We start from the raw sequence: 17,345 nt of genomic DNA, 5'->3' as shown, positions 1-17,345 counted from the left end.
GCCGCTGGAGAGGCCTGGACTGCAGGGCCGAGTGCATGCAGTAGCCAGTGGAGGGAACGGGGACCCTGAGCCCACCCACCCCTCCCTGCAGAGGCCGGGGCAGGGACCCGCATGTGGTCACTGCACGTATCTGGCACCGGCGCTCAGGCACCAGGGCCAGCTCACGGGCCTGCAGGAGGTGCTGGGGGGCGGCCGCCCAGCTGCCTGGCCCCGCCACCCTCAGTGCCTCCTCCCGACCACAGGTTCTACTTCAAGAAAGTGAGCGACGAGTTCGAGTGCGGCGTGGTGTTCGAAGAGGTGCGTGAGGACACGGCTGTGCTGCCCGTCTTCGAGGAGAAGATCATCGGCAAGGTGGAGAAGGTGGACTGACTGGCGGCCTGGCCGCTGCACCCTCCGGGCTCCACGAGGGCCCGTGCCAGGCCGCCCGCTCTCGAGAGTGCAGTGGGTGCAGCTGCTGGCAGGGTGGTGTGCTTGTCCAGGCAGCCCGCCTGGTCCCTCTGTGTCCAGGAGGGCGGGAGTCTGCTGCGGCGCCTCCTCCCAGAGATGTGCACTAGCCCGCACCCGTGGGGAGCCCGCCATGGGGCCACCTGGAGACCCTGCCCAGCGACCCCGTGCTGCTAAGCGGACGCCCCTGGCGCTTGCCTGCCGTGGCCTGCCCCAGAGCCAGGGTGCAGGGGCTTCGGGGCCTCTGTCCATCGTCCATGTCACCGAGTGCCTTCAACCAGCTTGTCTCTGGCCTGCCACTGTGTGGGCCCGGCGCCGAGCACCGAGGCCCGAGCTGGCTCAGCGGGTCCCGGGCTGCCCTCCCCAGGGCCCCTGTAAATATGTACATTTCTCAGGCCCGCACCAGCGGGGGGCTGCCCTGAGCCCGTTTTTCATGCGCTGACTTGTACAATTATCTTTTCAAAGGTACTTGGATAATAATGAAATAAAACCATTTTTGAACCTTCCCTGGCTGTGGACTGCAGCTGTCCAACATGGTTGCCGGGCTCCCGGCGTACGTGCCCTGCCTCCCAGGCAGCATTCAAGGTCGGCCCAGCCTCGTGGGGCATGGGGTGGCGGGGCACAGAGCCACGCTGGCAGCTTGGGGGAGAGGGCAGGGCCAACACAGCAGCAGTGCTGTGGGCCTCCTTTCTGCCCCGGTGAGGCTGCAGACCCAGGCTGGACCTAGGTGCCCATCAGGAGGGCCGGGCCCCACCCAGGATGTAGAGGCCCCAGGGGCTGAAATCCAGCCAAACCAAGACCAGAGCTGCCCTTCTTAGGAACCACACACAGTCCAGGGCCAGAGCTCTTTATTCACACGGCTGCTCTCACGGGCCTGGACACGGCTCCTGGGTGGGTGCTGACGGCGGGCAGCTACAGCTCGTCCCTGGGCTCCGTGGTGTTTCCTGGCTTCTCGTCCTTGGGTTCCGTGGTGTTTCCTGGCTTTTCCTGGCAAGGGTCACAGAGACCCAGCTGGGTGCCACACCCTCCGCCCAGCCCTGCCCATGCCCACCCACAGCTACTCTCGAGAGGACTGGCCCGAGGCCTGGAGCCTGGGGACAGACACCCACCGGGAAGGCGGCTCCAGGCACCTCTGCAGGCTCCTCTGCAGGCAGCTCGCCCCCACTGTCCAGAAATTTGGAGAAGGTCTCCAGGTCCCTGGCGCCTTTGTAGTCAATCACCTGAGGAGGGACATGGTCTGGGGACCCCGCCTCCTGGACCCAAGGCTGACTCTCCAAGGCCATGCCCACCTCCAGCCGAGGGTGGAAGCACCCAGACCTAGCCCAGGCCGCACCTTCCGACCAGGCCCTGCTGGGAAGTACTTGAGGGTGGGGAAGCCGTGCACAGGGAAGGCCTCCAGCTCATTGGCTGTGGCGTCCAGCTCGGCGATGATGACGTCCTCGTGGTCCCTGTACTTCTCGGCCAGCTCCTCCCAGGCTGGGGCCATCTCCTTGCAGTGGGCACACCACGGGGCGTCTAGGATGGGACACGTCAGCACAGCCAGCAGGTCCCCCGCCACCCTCTGCCCGCCACCCGCCACAGCCACACTCACAGAACTTGATAAACACGTTCTTGGTCTCATCAAAAGCCACCTGCTCAAAATTCTTGCCCACGAGGGTCTTGACTGGCCGTTGGTCCCAGTCTGGGGGGACCTCCTGGCTCAAGTGATAGGGCTAGGGGAACAGGGCCAGGGGTTTCACCAGGGGTCTCCCGCTAGCTGCTGCTCCCACCCCATGGGCAACCCACCGCTGACCTTGACCCCTCCACCCAGGACCGTGCGGCAGAAGTCTGTGATGGTGGCAGCGGTGACCGGCGCCCCATGCTCCGGCGCATACTTCTTGGTGGTCTCGATGTTGATGAAGCGTAGGGTGGGGGCCTCCTGGGCCTTGAGGCCAAAGTACTGGAGCACGTGGTCATTGTCGGCACCCACGTCCACCACCACGAACAGCACCTGCCAGCAGGGAGTCCGCGTGGGCTCCTCGCAGCCCCACCACCCCAGCCCCTAGGCCCAGCCAGTACCTGCCCCCGGAAGGGGGGAGCCGCCTCCCGGAAGCCTGCCAGCAGCTCCCGGTGGGCATCCAGCGTCTGGTTGATGAACAGCAGCAGGTGGTTAAGGATCTTGGCCTCAAAGATCTTAGAGGACGTCTGCAGGGGCAGGTGGAGCTCGTGGAGGCCCCCACGGCCGCCACCCACCGCCCGCACCTGCCCGGCAGCCCACTCACCTCGCTGCTGTACTCTGTGACCAGGTGCATGCTGTGGGTGAGCAGGAAGCGAGACAGGTCCCCCTGGTCCAGGCCCAGCTCCTTGTCCACCGGGAAGTCCGCCCGCCCTTCGTCATACTGGACGACGCCGAGCGGGTCAGCGGGAGCCAACGCACCCACCCCGGCTCCTCCCTGAGCCCGCCTGACCCACCTTCTTAAAGAGGACCACCGTGTCCTTGGTGAGGCCGAACTTCTGAAAGAGCTGCGGCCGGTCGGTGAGGCCAAAGGTCATGTCCAGGGCATCCTGGGCCAGGCCCAGGAAGGTAGCCACGTCCCTGTCCTGCAGGTCCTGAGGGGCCCGGGCCTGTGAGGCCGCCGGGCCCACACCCTGCTCCCAGGCCCGGCCCCGGCCCGCAGCGCACCTGGAAGAAGCCGACGACTACCACGTCCCGGGTGTCCGTGAGTGCGCGAATGTCCTCCTCGTCCTCCAGCTGCCTGGCGCTGGGCCCCACCCGCCGCCGCAGCCACTCGGCGATGCCCTCGGCCTCCCGGGGGCCTGCGGAGACTCCCCTCAGCTGAGGCCCAGCCTCTGCCACCTGCCCACCCCCTTGCCCGCCCCCTCGCCCGCCCCGCACCAGTGTACTCCTCTGGGTGTGTGCGGTTCCCCTCTCGGAAGAACTTGAGCGTGGGGTATTCTGTCACTGCAAACTCCTCGGCCAGCTCTGGCTCCGCGGGCCCATCCACCTTGGCCAGCGTGACTCTGGCCGACTCTGCTGCCAGCAGGGCGGCTGCCTTGCTGTACTCAGGGGCCAGGGCCCTGCAGTGCCCACACCACGGGGCATCTGGAGGACAGACCCATGAGTGCCCCAGGCCTTCACCACCCCCACCACAGCCCCTGCTCCAGCCTGGCCAGAGCCGGCCAACCTCGGGGCCAGCTCCACGCTTGAGATCCGGTAGGGAGCAACACGTCCAGTCTACACCCTCCTCGTCAGGGGCCCACCTGAGCCTCGGCCAGAGTCCGAGCACCGGAGGCCAGACTCCTTGAGGGCCCCCGAGTGGGACTGCAGTGGCCAGCACTGTCCCTAGAGTGGGTTTGGGATGGATCTTCCATGGCCACCCATGAGGCCAGCTCCCGCCATCTGCCTGTGGAGGCCTGCCGGCTGGGAGTGGCTCCTGCCTGTGAATGGGCTGTACAACCCCAGCCTGAGTGCTGGCTGGCCCTTCACGGAATAGCCTGGGGGACACTGACTGGATCCCCCCTGCACCTGTGCCTCCCCACCGTGAGGCTGGACCCCAGGCCCAGCTCTGCCCCAGGGCTCTGATGGAGCCCCAGGAGCACAGCGAGGGGGGAGCAGAGCACCCAGGCGGCCCCTGAGGGTCCCCGGCCATGCTGGCCTGGCACTCACAGAATTCCACCAGCAGGGCTGGGTGCTCCTGCAAGGCCTGGCCCAGGGTCTGCCGGCTCAGCACCAAGACCCCATCCTCCTCCGGGGGCTCCTCCTCGGGGGGCTTCTCCTCAGGGGGCTTCTCCTCTGGGGGCTCCTCCAAGGGACCCCTAGGCCCCAGCCCCTGTCCGCACAGGCCTGAGGCCCCGAGTAGCAGCACCAGCACCGGCAGGAACTGGCCATCCATGGCGGTGCGGGGGCCCCTGGGGCGGGGGCAGATAAGGGGGCGGGGGGCCAAGCAGCGGCCGCCACGTGGCACCCAGGCCTGGTCGCAGGAGAGATAAGGCCAGGAGCCCCCCCCCCCCCCGCCGCCCGGGGAGGGGAGGCAGACAGGCAACACCAAGGGCACCGAGGCAGAGCGACGTTTAATAGGGCTGTTCAGGGCACAGTGCCAGGCCTGGGGGCATCCTGGGACAGGACAGGGGGTGGGGGGATGGCCACTGAGGGGCCAGGGAACGCTCAGGGGTCCCTTGCAGCAGCTGACAGAAGCGGGGGGGCCAATGGGAAGCGGCCCCGGGGCGGGGCGCTCAGCGCTCCCAGTCCTGGCAGACGTAGAGGCCCCACTCCCAGGACAGGTGGGCGGTTCTGTCGTCATCGGTGAAGAAGGACGTGACCACGTAGGCACCCCGCACCAGCGCGCCTCGGGGCGCCTCCTCTACCGGAGTCACGAACTCATACTCCTGGGCGCTCGGGCCGTAACTGCCCACCATGTAGACGGCTTTGTCCACTGCGGGGGAATGAGGGCACTGGGGGCTGCCCTCTGCCCCTCTCCAAGCCCGCCCCCCGCTGCTCCCTGCACCCCACCCTCACCTCGCAGGCCGTGGCGGTAGGTGTGATGCAGACACTTCAGTCCACTGACGATCTCCTTGTTGACCTGAGAGACAGACAGTGTTAACGGGAACTTCTGGGGCTGGGCCTGGGGCTGGCTGGTGTCCCCATGACAGCACCCTCACCTTGAAGGTAATCTTCACTTTGTAATCAACACCCTCCTTCAGGACAAACACCTGGTTTTTCAGCGCAGCCAACTCCCCTGTTAGGGAAAGTGCAGTTAAGTGTGAACTCCTGTGAGGATGAGACTCTGAGCCCGGAGCCCCCACGGGGGGCCTGTGTCTGTGGGCTCTGCAGTCTGAGGACTTGGAATTGGGTCCTAAGAGGTCCATGGCGATGAACTCAGGTCTCTACCCCAAAGATCAGTTGCAGAGGAGGTTACCTGTGAGGTCCCTGCCTGGGGCTCAGGGTTGTGCCAGGCATCTGGGAGTTACCTGTGAGGTCCATGACGATGGGCCCCGGGGCCTGCTCAGATATCAGTGTCAGCCTAGTCACCTGAACGTTGGGCAGGCTTGGATCTGAAGAGAAACCAGGAGTCTACAGGTGCCCCTATCCCGCCCTCCCCCCAGGCCCAGGGCGTGGGCGTACCCACGGCAGGCAGCACAGGCCCCAGCAGGGCCCGCTTGTACTTGACCAGGCTCTCGTCGTCCGGATCCAGCTGCTGGATCTCCAGGAGGCTCTTCTTCCCCGGGGCCCGGTACTCGGGCACAGCCTCGTCCAGCGCCTCTTCCGGTGGCAGCTGCCCCCCCTCTTTGTCAGTCAGGAGGACTGGGGTTTGGGGAGGCCGTGTGAGCAGCTGCTGCCAGCTGACCCTGGCCTTTGCTGGAGCCTGCCATATGGCCAACTGGGCCTCCCACCGCCCAAAGGAGGGGACTGAAGAGGCAGCCGGTGAGGGCTCTGGGAGCCGGGTGGGCAGGAAGATGCAGACTAGCATCCACGCCCAGCCTCTTCAGGAGGGGCCTGGCTAGTACAGGAGGCTCCCAGAGACAGGCAATGGACCCCTGGAGGCACCAGCCACTTTCCCCTGGCCCGACCCTTCATGTAGAGCCCCTCCCTGACTCTGAGGCCAAAGGTGAGGAGAGGGAAGGGCCCAGATGGGGAGCAGCCCTGGGGGCCGGGGTCCACACTGCAGAGTGTTGACCACTGAGATCTCTGGAGCAGAGGCTGCTCCCCGACGCCCTGCAGGGCCCCTGGGCCCCGTTCCCACAGCGCTCTGGGACAGCTCTGGGTCCCCACCACACTGCCCGGAGCTAGCTTCCCTGAATGCCTCCACGCGGTGCGGGGGGTTCCCCCACACAATGCCCCACACAATGTTTGGTTCTCACCAAACCCCTCTGCTTATGTTCTGAGGCCACCGCCCCAGGTGACTCCAGACCCTGTCAGCTGAGCCCGGTCCCCAGGCCTTAATGGGGGTCACTCCCAGTCCTTTGCACAGTCCCGGGAGCCGGCTCCCATGGTGCCCTGGGGCCGGGTCTCTGAGTCCCTGCCCACTGCGCCCGGGTCTCTGCGGGCTTCTCACCCTCCCCAAGGGGCGCGAGCCCCACCCAAGGGAGAGCGGACCTCAGGGGCAGGTTCCCGCGGGGAGAGGGGCCCCCGGCGGTCCTAGCTTCACAAGCAGACCCGCCCCCTCTTGGCCCCTTGCCCCATGACTGTCTAGCCTGGGAGAAGCCCCCCACCCTCTCCAGAGCGCGGCGGGGGGACCGCACCGCAAGGTCCCCACCAGCGCCCCCAAAGTTTCCGCAGGGGAGAAGCGGGTCCGCCCTGGGCTGAGCGCCCCCGCCCAGAGCCCCCCGCCCACGTGGCCGCCCTGGCCCCAGCCGGGCCGCTCACCTCGGGCGCACAGCGCCAGCCGGAGCAGTTCCAGCAGCTGCGCCCCCAGCTCGCACGCGTCCAGGCCCAGCATGGTGGCCCGCGGCCCGGCTCCGCCGCCGAGCCGCCGAGGAGCCGCCGCCCGCCCCGCCGCCGCCCGGCTCGGCGCTCAGCCCCGGCGCGACTGCGGTGAGCTCATCCCGGCCGGGAGCGCCCCCCGCGCCCAGCGCCGCGCCCGCGCCGCGCGCCCCCAGCCGCTCCGCGGACCCCGCGCAGCCCCGCAGAGACGCGCGTGTCGCCCGCTCGGCGCCGGCACCCGGTCGTCCCCGCCGCGGGCGCACCCGGACCCCGCACGGCAGCCGCGGACACAGACGCACACGGCCGCGGTCACGGTCCCAGCCTTCCGCCCCGCCTGCACCCCGCTCTGGCCATCAGGGCGGCCCCACCCCCGCGGCGCCGCCGGGAGTCTGGGGAGTCTCCGGGGAAGCCCTCTGGGCGGGGCAGTTGGGGCCCGGGGCGCCGAGGGGAGCAGGTGCGTCCCCCACCCAAGTCCCCAGGCTCTTGTTACCTGACGGCAGCGCAGGCCGCACCTGGGGGCCCCCCCTCCTCCTACACCCTCTGGAGCTTCAGTCTGGGCAGAGAGGACCCCTGGAGTGTGCCCAGCCTCGGGGGGTGGGGGAGCTGCGCACCCCAGAGGTTCACCGGCGTCAGCGCAGACGGGCCAGCGTCCACACACAGGGCCGGGGTCCCCCACACAGTGAGACACCCCGCCACGATGCGAGTGTTTATTGACCGAGCTGTGCCAGGGCGGCTTGGGTGGAGGGGCCTTTGTATGCTCTGTGCTCACGAAGCCCCTGTCCTTGGTAGGGGGAGAAAAGGGACTGATTCAAAACAGGTGGAGGTGGAGAGCTGAGAGGGGACACAGAAGGGCTCTCTGGTCTCGATGCCTAAACAGACCTTGCGGCAGGCAGATTGGGGTCAGCAGGGCGGGGGCTGGGTGAGCTGGGCTGCAGGCTGGGGCCCTGTAGGTCAGCTTGGGGGGTGCAGAACACCAGCTGGAGTCCCCCTGCTTCCTTACACCCCTGAGTCCACCCCCCCACCCCGTTTCTGAGGACACCCAAATCTCAGATCTGCCCTTGCCCAAAGGAGCGTCTATCTTTGGAGGAGGCCAGCCGGCCGTGGTGCTGGGGGCACGCAGGCTGGGCGGGGACTGTCCCCCCTGGAGCCCACCTGCCTACAATCTCTCCGAGGCAGGATCTCCCCAGCCATTCGAGGGTCACATCCCACCCACCTCCCCCACTGCAGGGGCCCAGGAGGCCACTTGTCCTCAGACCGGGGACAGCTGTGGCCTCTGGTGGCTTTCAACCCCTCTGGAAGAGGACAGCTAGGTAGGCCTACGGTCAGCCTGACCCGACCAATGTGGGTGGGGCTGGGTGGGTGGGTTTCACTGGGATCTAGGGGAGAGTGATGCCTGGAGGGGTAGGAGCCTCCTCTAGGCCCCTCCCCAGCTCATCCTGGACCTGGTTTCGCCAGCAGTGGAAATGGATTCAGATCGCCATGACTGAGGCTTCTGGCCAAAGGCCAATGCCAACATCCTGCTCCACCCCCCAGCACCTAAAAAACAGAAATAGACCTGTCTGCACACTTTAGAAAAGCCCCAACAAAGGGGTGTGGGAAGCCAAGATGCTGGAGGAGGGAGAGAAATGGCCAGGCTGGGCCCTCAGCCCAGAGAATGCCCACGAATCTCAGGAGCAGGTGCTGAGATCTCTCTGCAGTAAAGCCCCATCCCAGTCTCCCACAGCCGCAGGGTAACCTGGGTGGGGTCTCTGCTCTCCAAAGGCCCCCTCAGGCCCCTGTGCAGCTGAGGGGAAGGGTGCTGCCTGCAGTCTTCCCCAAGCCTCAAGGACCCCCACCTGCACCCCTACGCAGCAGTGTCCCCCCAACCCGGGAGCACCGCGGGGGTCAGGCACAGGTTCACAACTGCAGGGACACTTGTGAGGCTGTTAGACCCCTCACCCAGCCCCCACAGCCCCCGCACGGCTGACCTCCGGGCACCCAGCAGGTATGGAGGAGGGGTCACAGCACCCCCACCTAAGGCGCCTTCCCCCGCGTCTCCTCTCCCGAGTCGCTCCCCTCCCAGAGTCCTCTCCTGTATCTGCGCCCCAGCCTTTCCCGAGTCCTCGTCCATCTCTGAACCTCCTCCCAGCTGATCCCGGTTCTCTCATCCCCCACGTAGTCCGGGTGGGGCCAAGACCCCCTCGAAGCGCCAGGCAAGTCCCCACGGACATCGGTTTCTCGTGTCGTGAGGGGAGCCTGTCCTGAGGCGGATGCTCTGACGCCCGCGCGCCCCCCAGCCCCAGACCTCGAGGCCGCTGCGGGCGAACACGCGGGCGGGGCGGGGCGGCGGCCGGAGCGGGGCGGGGCGCGCGGACACCCTCGCCGCGCCCGGCCTGCCTTTGCTATGGCCGCTAGCCCCGCGCCCCTCGGCGGGCACCCCCGCGTGCAGAGGCCGCATCTGAGCAAGGTGGGTGCCGGGGTCCCGCCCGCCCCCCGATTTCCTGGCACGCGAGGCCGGGAGGGGCCGGAGAGCAGTGAGTGCGGGTGCGCGCGAGTGTGGCCGCTACGCGAGCGCGCTAGTGTGGCCGCGGGTCAGGGGCGATGGCCCTGTGCGAGCGGGGTGGGGCGACGGAGACCCTGGGGCTGGGGTCGCCCCTCGCCCGCGCCCCCCTACCCCCACGGCCCCGTGCCTCCGCGCTCCGCCTTGGCCTGAAATCGCACCATCAGTGCGCGTTAATCTCCCGGCACACTGATCCGGCGCGTCCCGGCCGGTTCCTGGGATCCGGATCTGGGGGTGGGGCAGGCCGGCCGCCGTAGCCCCTCAACCTCTTCCGCGCAGATGGAGCGGATGGTCGTGACCATGCAGGACCCCGACCAGGGCGTGAGGATGCGGAGCCAGCGCCTGCTCGTCACCGTCATCCCGCACGCGGTGAACGGTGAGGCCGCTGAGGGCGGGGGTGGAGTGGGGGTGGGGTGCCCGCCGAGGCCTCGGCTCACCCCGGCGTCTGCCGCGCAGGCAGCGACATCGTGGAGTGGCTGATGCAGAAGTACTCCATCGCGGAGGATGGTAAGGGGTCGTCGGTGCTCTTCCTGCGCCCCACGCGGCCCTGGGGCCGGGGCCAAGCCCGCTGGCTCCTCCCGCCCCTGAGAATTCACCGCCTGGCTTCCCAGAGGCCCTGCACCTGGGCAGCCTCCTCGTGCAGCACGGCTACCTCTACCCGCTGCGCGACCCCCGCCGCCTCGAGCTCCGGCCCGATGAGACGCCCTATAGATTCCAGGTCAGCCTGGACTGGGAGCAGGTGGGGCGCCCCCCCGTGGCTGCACCCCCAACCCTGTCGGGGACTCCAGGGAGGGGTGGGGCTGTGGTTGGAGCAGCACTGCCCGTCTGGTGGTCCGCTGGCCACTCCCCAAAAGGCCTGGACTGGAAGTGTCCCCATGACAGAAAGACCAGGTCAAGAGGAGGAACCTTTAGCAGGGCCCCCTAAGGGGGGCCCCCTCAGGTCCCTGCTGAGGACCCCGCCAGCTTACCCGGGTCCTGAGGCCTCCCCCACTGTCAGGGCCCTGAAGAAGGCAGCACTGCATCTCAGTGTGTGTTCTCAGTCATGATGGGGCCCCCCTCCTGGCCACACCAGGGACCCCGGCAGGACCTGCCCTCAGTCCCAGACCCCAGCACAGCAACTGCATCAGGGTCCTGGGCAGGAAGCCTGGAGTCAGGGAATGGCAGGTGGTCAGCTGAGCCTGGGGGTGGTCGACAGATGCCCCCCAGCTGGCCCAGTCTCTTCCCAAGGGAGCTGAGACGGTGGGGACAAACTCTCGGGGTGGGGAAGGCACAGAACGTCCCAGAAAGTCCCAGAAACCTTTGTTCCTGCCCCTTGCCAGACGCCCTATTTCTGGACCAGCACCCTGTGGCCAGCCGCCGAGCTGGACTATGGTGAGTAAGGGGGGTGGGCCAGCCCGGGTGAAGCCTCGGGCTGGTGGCCTTGGGTGTGAGGCTGCAGGGGAGGGGAGCCGACGTTCCTCTGCAGCCCGTGCCTGCCCTTCCAGCCATCTACCTGGCCAAGAAGAACATCCGAAAGCAGGGCGCCCTGGTGGACCACGAGAAGGTGGGCATCCTTCCCTTCACAGGCTGAAGCCAGCCTGGGGATGCCAGTCCCCACTTGAGGCCCTGGAGCACACGGGGTGACTCAAAGGGAGGTGGGCGTCTGAGCCCCAGAGCTGGGCGCAGGAGGGAGGGTCCCACTGGAGACCTCAACCCTGCCCAGGAGCACTACCAGCAGCTGCACAGGAAGATCAACCACGCCTGGGACCTGGTGATGATGCAGGCCCGGGAGCAGCTGCGGTGAGGCCCTCCCGCTCGCCCCCGCCCGCTCCCACGCGGGACTGTCCAGGCCTGGGCCTGAGGGTGGGGCTGCTGGCGTGGACACGGTGTCCCTCCTTCTTCGCCCACCCCCACCAGGGCAGCTAAGCAGCGCAGGAAGGGGGACAGGCTGGTCATCGCGTGCCAGGAGCAGACGTACTGGCTGGTGAACAGGCCCCCGGTGAGCCCCTGGGGGAGCTTCTTGCACAGCCGTGGGGTCCTGCCCAGGGTCAGTGTGCTGCCTCATGTGCTCGCTGAGCAGGACCTGCTTTCTGACCCCTGGGAAGGACATGCTTTTAGGGGTTCTGTCGGGTGATAGGAAGTTCTCTTTCTGTGGTTCGTCACAACCCAGAGGTCACAAGGCCAGGCCTGAGCCGCCCCTGCCCGCAGACCAGGGCACACCTGCTTCTCTCTGGGTCTAAGGAATCTGACCGAGGACAACACTGCCCTGGGGGGGTGTGACGGGTGGGGTCACCTGAAGGCTCTGAGGGGCAAGTGGGGGCCAGGCTTCGCTGCAGCGTGAAGGTCTGAGGTTGCAGGCCAGAGGCTCCTGGGGCGCTGGCCTGGGGCCTGGAAGGTGGGTTGAGGCCCCGCTGGAGAGTCTGGTGGCCATCAGCTGTGCGGGCAGTGCCAGCCGACCACAGTAGGTGCGCTGGGGGACGTCCCCGCGGGAGCAGGCACCGGGGGCGTGATGACTCCATCAGGTGTGGCTGGCGTCTCTGGGAAGATGACCCCTAACCCTCCACCTGGGGGTCCCGAACTCAGGACGGGGAGGTGGCACGGGCGGGTGTGGCCGAGGCCGAGCAGCGGACTGAGGGCCACGAGGGCTCCTGGGCCACTAGCTGGGAGGGCAGCCGCCACCTCCCACGGGGTGGGCACCCATGGTGGTGGGGCGGCAGGACCCCACGGGCTCAGCAGGGCCTCCCGGGGTTCCGGTCTGAGCAACCCAGAGCCTGGGGTGAGCTTGGCCCAGGCGAGGAAGGACGAGAGGCCTGGGGCAGATCATGGGCTTCACTTGAGGAGCTGGGTCAGGGCAGGAGAGGAGACGGGGTGGGCTTGGCTGGCAGAGAGGAGACGGGGCCCAGGCTCCTCTGAGCACGTTTCCTCGGTGTGGGTGACACGGTCGGACCTTTGGCTTCGGGGGTCAGGAGGGTCTCTGCAGTCCACCCAAGCTGTGTCCCCACTTCCTCTTGTCTCTGCAGCCAGGGGCCCCCAGCGTGCTGGAGCAGGGGCCAGGACGGGGCCCCTGCACGGCCGGGCGAGTGCCGATGGTGAGGGCCCTGCGGGCTCGCCCCCGCCCCCCACCCCACCCCATGTGCCCCCACCTCCCCCACCCCCTCACCACCGGGGACCTGCTGTGGACTGCCCACCCACCTGTCCGTCAGCCGGTCCCGGCACTCGGTCACTTCGGCTGCTCTGCTCTGCTCCTTGCCTCAATGCCCCCACCTCAGCCCCCTGCTAACTTGTTCTCTCTTGCCTCCCACCTGCTGCCCTGGGTGGAAGTGAGTACAGCGGGCCCTATGGTCGGGGGGCTTCCCCCAGCCAGGGCAGCATCAGAGTCTGCAGGGCCTTGGAGGGGGTGGGCAGGGCTAGAGGCCCAAGGGACCCTGGCAGAAAGAACCACGCTCTCCAGAGCATGACTGGACCAGGACACACGTCTGAACTTGGTCGCTGTTGAGTCCTCAGTCAGATCCCATGACACCCGAAACAGGGCAGATTCTTCTGGTCTTCCCGATTTAAGAATCATGCTTTGTGGTCACGGTTTTATCACTTCCATCAGTCAGCTGAGAGAGAAGGTCAGCATCACAGGTGTCCTGGGGTGCCATGCCTCTCCCCTCCCCGTGGTACGTTTAAGCAGGAAGTAGTGATGGTTGAGGAACCTCAGGCAGCTCTGAGCATCCAAGGGCTTGGTCAACACCCTGGAACCTCCAGACTTGGGGCCCCAGGGAGCTTCCTGAAAAGTCAGACCCTGCAATAGAGGCAGGGGCTCTGAGGGGCAGGCCAGGGGTGGGACATCAGGCCCCAGAGGGGCCTGCCTTCTAACTGCAGCCCACCGGCCCCTTGCAGACCAAGACCCTGGATTTCTACAGGCGGGAGGTAGGTGGGGGGAGGAGAGGGCGGGGGGCCGGCGGCTCCCAGGCCTGGCCTCCCTCACAGGCCTCCTGTCCTAGGTCGAGTGCTTACGCAGGGCGCTGGGCCGAGCCCGGGTGAAGTCCTCCACCTGCCTCGAGGCGTGAGTGGGATGGGGGTGGCGGCTGGCACCCTGAGCCCAGACCCTTCCCCCTGCGCCCTGGTCCCCACAGCCCCCCTGCAGCAGCCCTGGCACCACCCCACCCCCAGGTACCTGAAGTTTAGCAGCCAGCATGGGCCACATGACCCCATCATGTCGGGGTGCCTGCCCAGCAACCCCTGGGTCACAGACGACGATGCCTACTGGGCCATGAACGCACCCAGGTGAGCAGGTGGGCCAGGGGTGCAGGAGTGCCCACCCCATTCCTCACACTCTTGACCCGCCCGCCCTTTACCAGCGCGGCCGTGCCCACCAGGCTCCGTGTGGAGCAGTGGGCCTTCAGCTTCCGGGAGCTCCTGGAAGACCCCGTGGGACGGGCCCACTTCATGGACTTTCTCGGGAAAGAGTTCAGTGGTGAGAAGCGCCCACCCTGCTGCCTGCTTGAGCCCCGACCCCAGATGCCCAGCAGCCCATGGTGGGCCTGACTTGGTGCCTGGACCCCCAGCCGAGAACCTCAGCTTCTGGGAGGCCTGTGAGGAGCTGCGCCACGGAGGCCAGGCCCAGGTCCCCGCCCTGGTGGACGCAGTGTACCAGTGAGTGCTGCGGGCTGGGGTGGCAGCCGTGGGCAGCCCCGCGGGCCTGATCTGCCAGGCTTCCCGCCCCCGCACAGGCAGTTCCTGGCCCCCGGCGCCGCCCGCTGGGTCAACATCGACAGCCGGACGATGGAGCAGACTCTGGCGGGCCTGACCCAGCCCCACCGCCACGTGCTGGACGACGCCCAGAGGCACATCTACCTGCTGATGAAAAAGGTGGGTGTCCCCACCCCCCTGGGAGCTGGGGTCAGACTGCAGCCCAGGCCTGTCCAGACTCACCGCCCCTCCTGCCCACTGCCCTCCTTGACTTGAAAGCCATTTCCAGACTCCAAGTCTGTAGGTGTTGCAGGAAGTTCCCTTAAAGGACATGCCCACCTCTAATTCCTTTCAATGTGGCCACAGAGGCCAGCCTCACATCCCAAACACCAACAGTGTTCTTTATTTACTTTTTTTGTATTTTTAAAATATTTTTTACTTTTATTTATTTATTTGACTGCACCGGGTCTTAGCTACAGCAAGCAGCATCTCCAGGTGTGGCACAATGGGATCTTAAATTTATTTCTATGTTTCACTCCGCTGGGTCTTTATTGCTGCTGCACAGGTGGTGGCTGCGTGCTCTCCACTCAGGAGGGACGCAGGGCCAGCCGTCTCTTCTCGTGGCGAAGCCCCACCTTGACAGCCCCACCCAGGCCCTCAGTCTCACACACCACTGCCTCCTCTCTCCACGTTGCTGGCCCAGCGGTGCCGATCATAGAGGAGAGACAGGACGGAGAGATGGACTTGGTTCCTCCTCTACCACTTTTCAGAATAGGCGGTTGGAGCCCTGGTATCTGCTGAGGGCAGTTGGTGATGTCGGGATGTTTTTAATGCCACTGTTCACATTTTCACTGTATGGGATGGCTTTTGGGCCCCTCATCTCATGGGAGGTGCAGAAACCCCCTCTTGGCTAGCTGCTCTTGAGTCCTCTGATGTGTCTGAAACCTGTGGTGCTTCCTTCCTTTCTATGGGGCCATCCTGCCCCAGAGCCAGCAGCTCCCCGAGGCCTTGGCCTTCCCCCTGTAGTGGCGTTCGGAAGCCTTGACCTGCAAACCAGACTGGTCGGTAGCGTCAGGGGTAGTCATGGTTACCAGGCCTTCCGGTGGACAGAATCAGGGCGTGTTTGAAATAAAACACCAGGAGTTCGTACTGAAGCTTCTACTTTGGAATCACGATTATAGCGTTCCCTTAACCTCTTTCTTCTCACTCCCCTTCTGAAAATCTGGGTTCTCAGTGGTACCGTTAAAATCACTCAACTTTTCCTCTAGAGTTACTCAGTAGCTGAGCCAAGGATCACAGCGCTACCACTCAAAGTCACTGAAAGTCGTTTACTGTTTTTTTTTCTTGGTCCTTTGGCTGTAGCCCCTCGGATGCTTGGTTACGTGAGGTCAGGGTGATGTCACCCACTTGATGCCCAGCTTCACCTGTCCCCGCTTCACTTTCAATATTTGTTTAGGTCACTTATTTTATGATCACGTGAAACATCCGCACTGCTTCAGAATCTAACCTATAAAGCAAAGTACCTTCCACTGAATCTTGTTTATATCCCTGTTCCTCCACCTGAAGTTAACAATGTAAATGTGTATTTGTTTTTCTTTTTGAAACATAAGCAGCTGGGTTCATAGCTTCCTGTCCCTTTTTACTGAATCCTGTGTCATCCTGGCCCACGCCCTCACCCTCTCTCTGTGGGCCCCAGAGAACCAGGGACACGGGTCCCTGTCGCCGGAGGTTCCTGCCTGATGGGGGCCAGTCTCCCTGAGTCTGAGCGGGTCTTGGCGGGGGAGGCCCCTGTCCGAGGCCCGGCCCCAGGTGAGCCCGGCCGTGATGGCTGAGCAGGAGCAGGAAGGGCTCAGGGCGGGATGCTGTCTCTCACAGGACTCCTACCCGCGCTTCTTGAAGTCAGACTTGTACAGAGACCTGCTGGCAGAGGCTGTGGTGCCCCTGGAGACCAAGCGACGGTGAGCCAGGCTGTGCCCGGGGCAGCGGGCGGGGGGCCGGTGGCCAAGCGCTCAGGCCCCTTCTCGCCCGCAGGGTGTTCCCGTTCACGCGGAAGCCCCGGCACTCCAGCCCCAGCCCTGCTCTCCTTCCCGCCTCGGCCTCTGGGGAGCCCGTGGGTGGAGATGGTGATGGGGAGACCTAGGGGGCCTGGGGGAGGGGGCACCATCTGGCCCTTGTCAGCTGCTCCACCCAGGGCCCTGGCAGCTGCTGAGACCCGCTGTGCAGGCGTCCCCGCAGGCCCTGAGCATCCAGGGCCAGCAGCGTCCTGTTCCCTTGTCACACCCTCCCTGGGGGCGCTGATTCCCAGGGCAGGGGTGCCCTGCGCGGAGACGAGATGGCAGGTCCGGGTGTCCTGTGCTGGCGCCCACCCGGCCAGAGACTCCGGGCGCAGTCAGGTGGTCGCCAGCAGGGGCGCCAGCCTGCAGGGGGCCCTGCCCTCCCGCTGGGCCTGCCTGCCTCCATGGCTTCTCCTGACCTGCACGGAGACAGAGACTGCTCCAGCACCACTGGTCCTCGGAAAGCCGGGCCCGGTTCATGGCCAGGGCAGCAGAGCTCCCCACCCGGAAGGCCCCCCAGACTCGGGGTGAAGGTCCAGCTGCTCCTTGGAGGGGCAGCGCCACCGCCCTCAGGGCGGCCCACACCCTCCTGCCTCCAGCACAGAAATAAAGGCCTCCGGGCCCTCCCTCTGAGCCCGCGGTGCTGTGGTCCCATTGGTGGTGCGTGTGCGCGTGGCGTGGAGGCGGCGATCGCTGGTGAAGTGAGCAGTGGGCAGTTTGGGTGTCAGAGGCTGTGGGTTCAGGGTCCTGTACGCAGAGTCCACAGGCCTTGGGCAGAGCTCAGGCTGCAGACTTGGGGTTTGGGCCTTGGGGGGAGATCCAGCGAGAATATTGTGCTCTGGTGCCACATGGATGCCAAGTTCTCCAGGGGGCCGGGTCGTGCTGAACCCAGGTCTCCAGGGCCAGCTGTGCCTGAAGGCACCCCTGTGGGGAGCACAGTGCCAGCCACAGCCCCCGGGAGCACAGTGGCCATGGGCACAGCAGCTTCACTCACAGGCCCAGGTGCACGGGGGAGGCTGTCTCTGGGCCCTGACTCCTGGCTGCCGGCACACAGTCCTGAGGCCTGCAGGCTGCTCGCTGCTTGGGACAGGCTCCTCTCTCTGCGGTGTGAGCTCTGCTCTGGGCCTCGGGGGCTCTGTGGCTTCTCACAGGAACAAGGGATGCACCCCTTCAACTCCAGCCGCGTTGCCATGCCCGAGGCTTTTGCAAGAAGCAGAGCTGGTTTTGGAAGCAGGCTCGTCATATAAACACT

The 17,345-nt window shown here is 66.1% G+C and overlaps 4 protein-coding genes across 22 annotated transcripts in view; 2 read left to right on the top strand and 2 right to left on the bottom strand.

Moving 5' to 3' along the window:
* Positions 1–953, top strand: part of AXIN1 (axin 1) — a 43,066-nt gene extending 42,113 nt beyond the window's left edge. For 6 of the 7 annotated variants that reach the window (XM_024984681.2, XM_059881167.1, XM_024984682.2 and 3 more), the window contains one exon: positions 243–950. In XM_024984681.2, coding sequence (XP_024840449.1) covers positions 243–369 — 127 coding nt within the window. In that variant the 3' untranslated portion in view covers positions 370–950. Of the gene's footprint in view, positions 1–242 lie in introns of all 7 variants that reach the window. The other variant, NM_001191398.1, reaches the window with a different exon arrangement.
* An 821-nt stretch (positions 954–1,774) lies between these two features.
* On the bottom strand, positions 1,775–4,322 carry PDIA2 (protein disulfide isomerase family A member 2; the record flags this gene model as incomplete). Its single annotated transcript, NM_001098861.2, is given in 9 exon segments — positions 1,775–1,959; positions 2,036–2,156; positions 2,237–2,434; positions 2,503–2,628; positions 2,706–2,822; positions 2,896–3,033; positions 3,107–3,240; positions 3,320–3,526; positions 4,091–4,322. Coding segments are annotated over 9 exon segments (1,452 nt in total), but the record flags the coding sequence as incomplete, so codon positions are not given.
* Positions 4,323–4,476: 154 nt separating this feature from the next.
* ARHGDIG (Rho GDP dissociation inhibitor gamma) lies at positions 4,477–6,910 on the bottom strand. Of its 2 annotated transcripts, NM_001076286.1 has the most exon segments (6): positions 4,478–4,856; positions 4,940–5,003; positions 5,083–5,159; positions 5,392–5,475; positions 5,546–5,725; positions 6,788–6,910. In NM_001076286.1, coding segments are annotated over 6 exon segments (678 nt in total). In that variant the 5' UTR covers positions 6,861–6,910; the 3' UTR covers positions 4,478–4,656.
* A 202-nt stretch (positions 6,911–7,112) lies between these two features.
* Positions 7,113–16,726, top strand: RGS11 (regulator of G protein signaling 11). Of its 12 annotated transcripts, none has more exons than XM_010800788.4 (17): positions 7,137–9,290; positions 9,663–9,759; positions 9,840–9,890; positions 9,995–10,122; positions 10,703–10,754; positions 10,868–10,926; positions 11,086–11,162; positions 11,280–11,361; positions 12,383–12,451; positions 13,248–13,277; positions 13,352–13,413; positions 13,521–13,634; positions 13,709–13,824; positions 13,916–14,003; positions 14,081–14,219; positions 15,915–15,997; positions 16,071–16,726. In XM_010800788.4, exons 1-17 carry the CDS (start codon positions 9,228–9,230, stop codon positions 16,177–16,179), a joined length of 1,419 nt encoding a protein of 472 aa, XP_010799090.1. In that variant the 5' UTR covers positions 7,137–9,227; the 3' UTR covers positions 16,180–16,726. The 12 variants fall into 12 exon arrangements, with proteins under 12 accessions (XP_010799088.1, XP_010799080.1, XP_010799084.1 ...); XM_005200989.5 differs by having other exon boundaries at positions 9,177–9,290; positions 9,995–10,101; positions 13,254–13,277; NM_001075814.2 differs by having other exon boundaries at positions 9,228–9,290; positions 9,995–10,101.
* The last annotated feature ends 619 nt before the right edge of the window (positions 16,727–17,345 follow it).

This window comes from Bos taurus, chromosome 25 (genome assembly GCF_002263795.3).
Source record: "Bos taurus isolate L1 Dominette 01449 registration number 42190680 breed Hereford chromosome 25, ARS-UCD2.0, whole genome shotgun sequence".
In the NCBI taxonomy this organism is placed as follows: domain Eukaryota; kingdom Metazoa; phylum Chordata; class Mammalia; order Artiodactyla; family Bovidae; genus Bos; species Bos taurus.
This window is presented reverse-complemented; position numbering and strand designations above follow the sequence as displayed.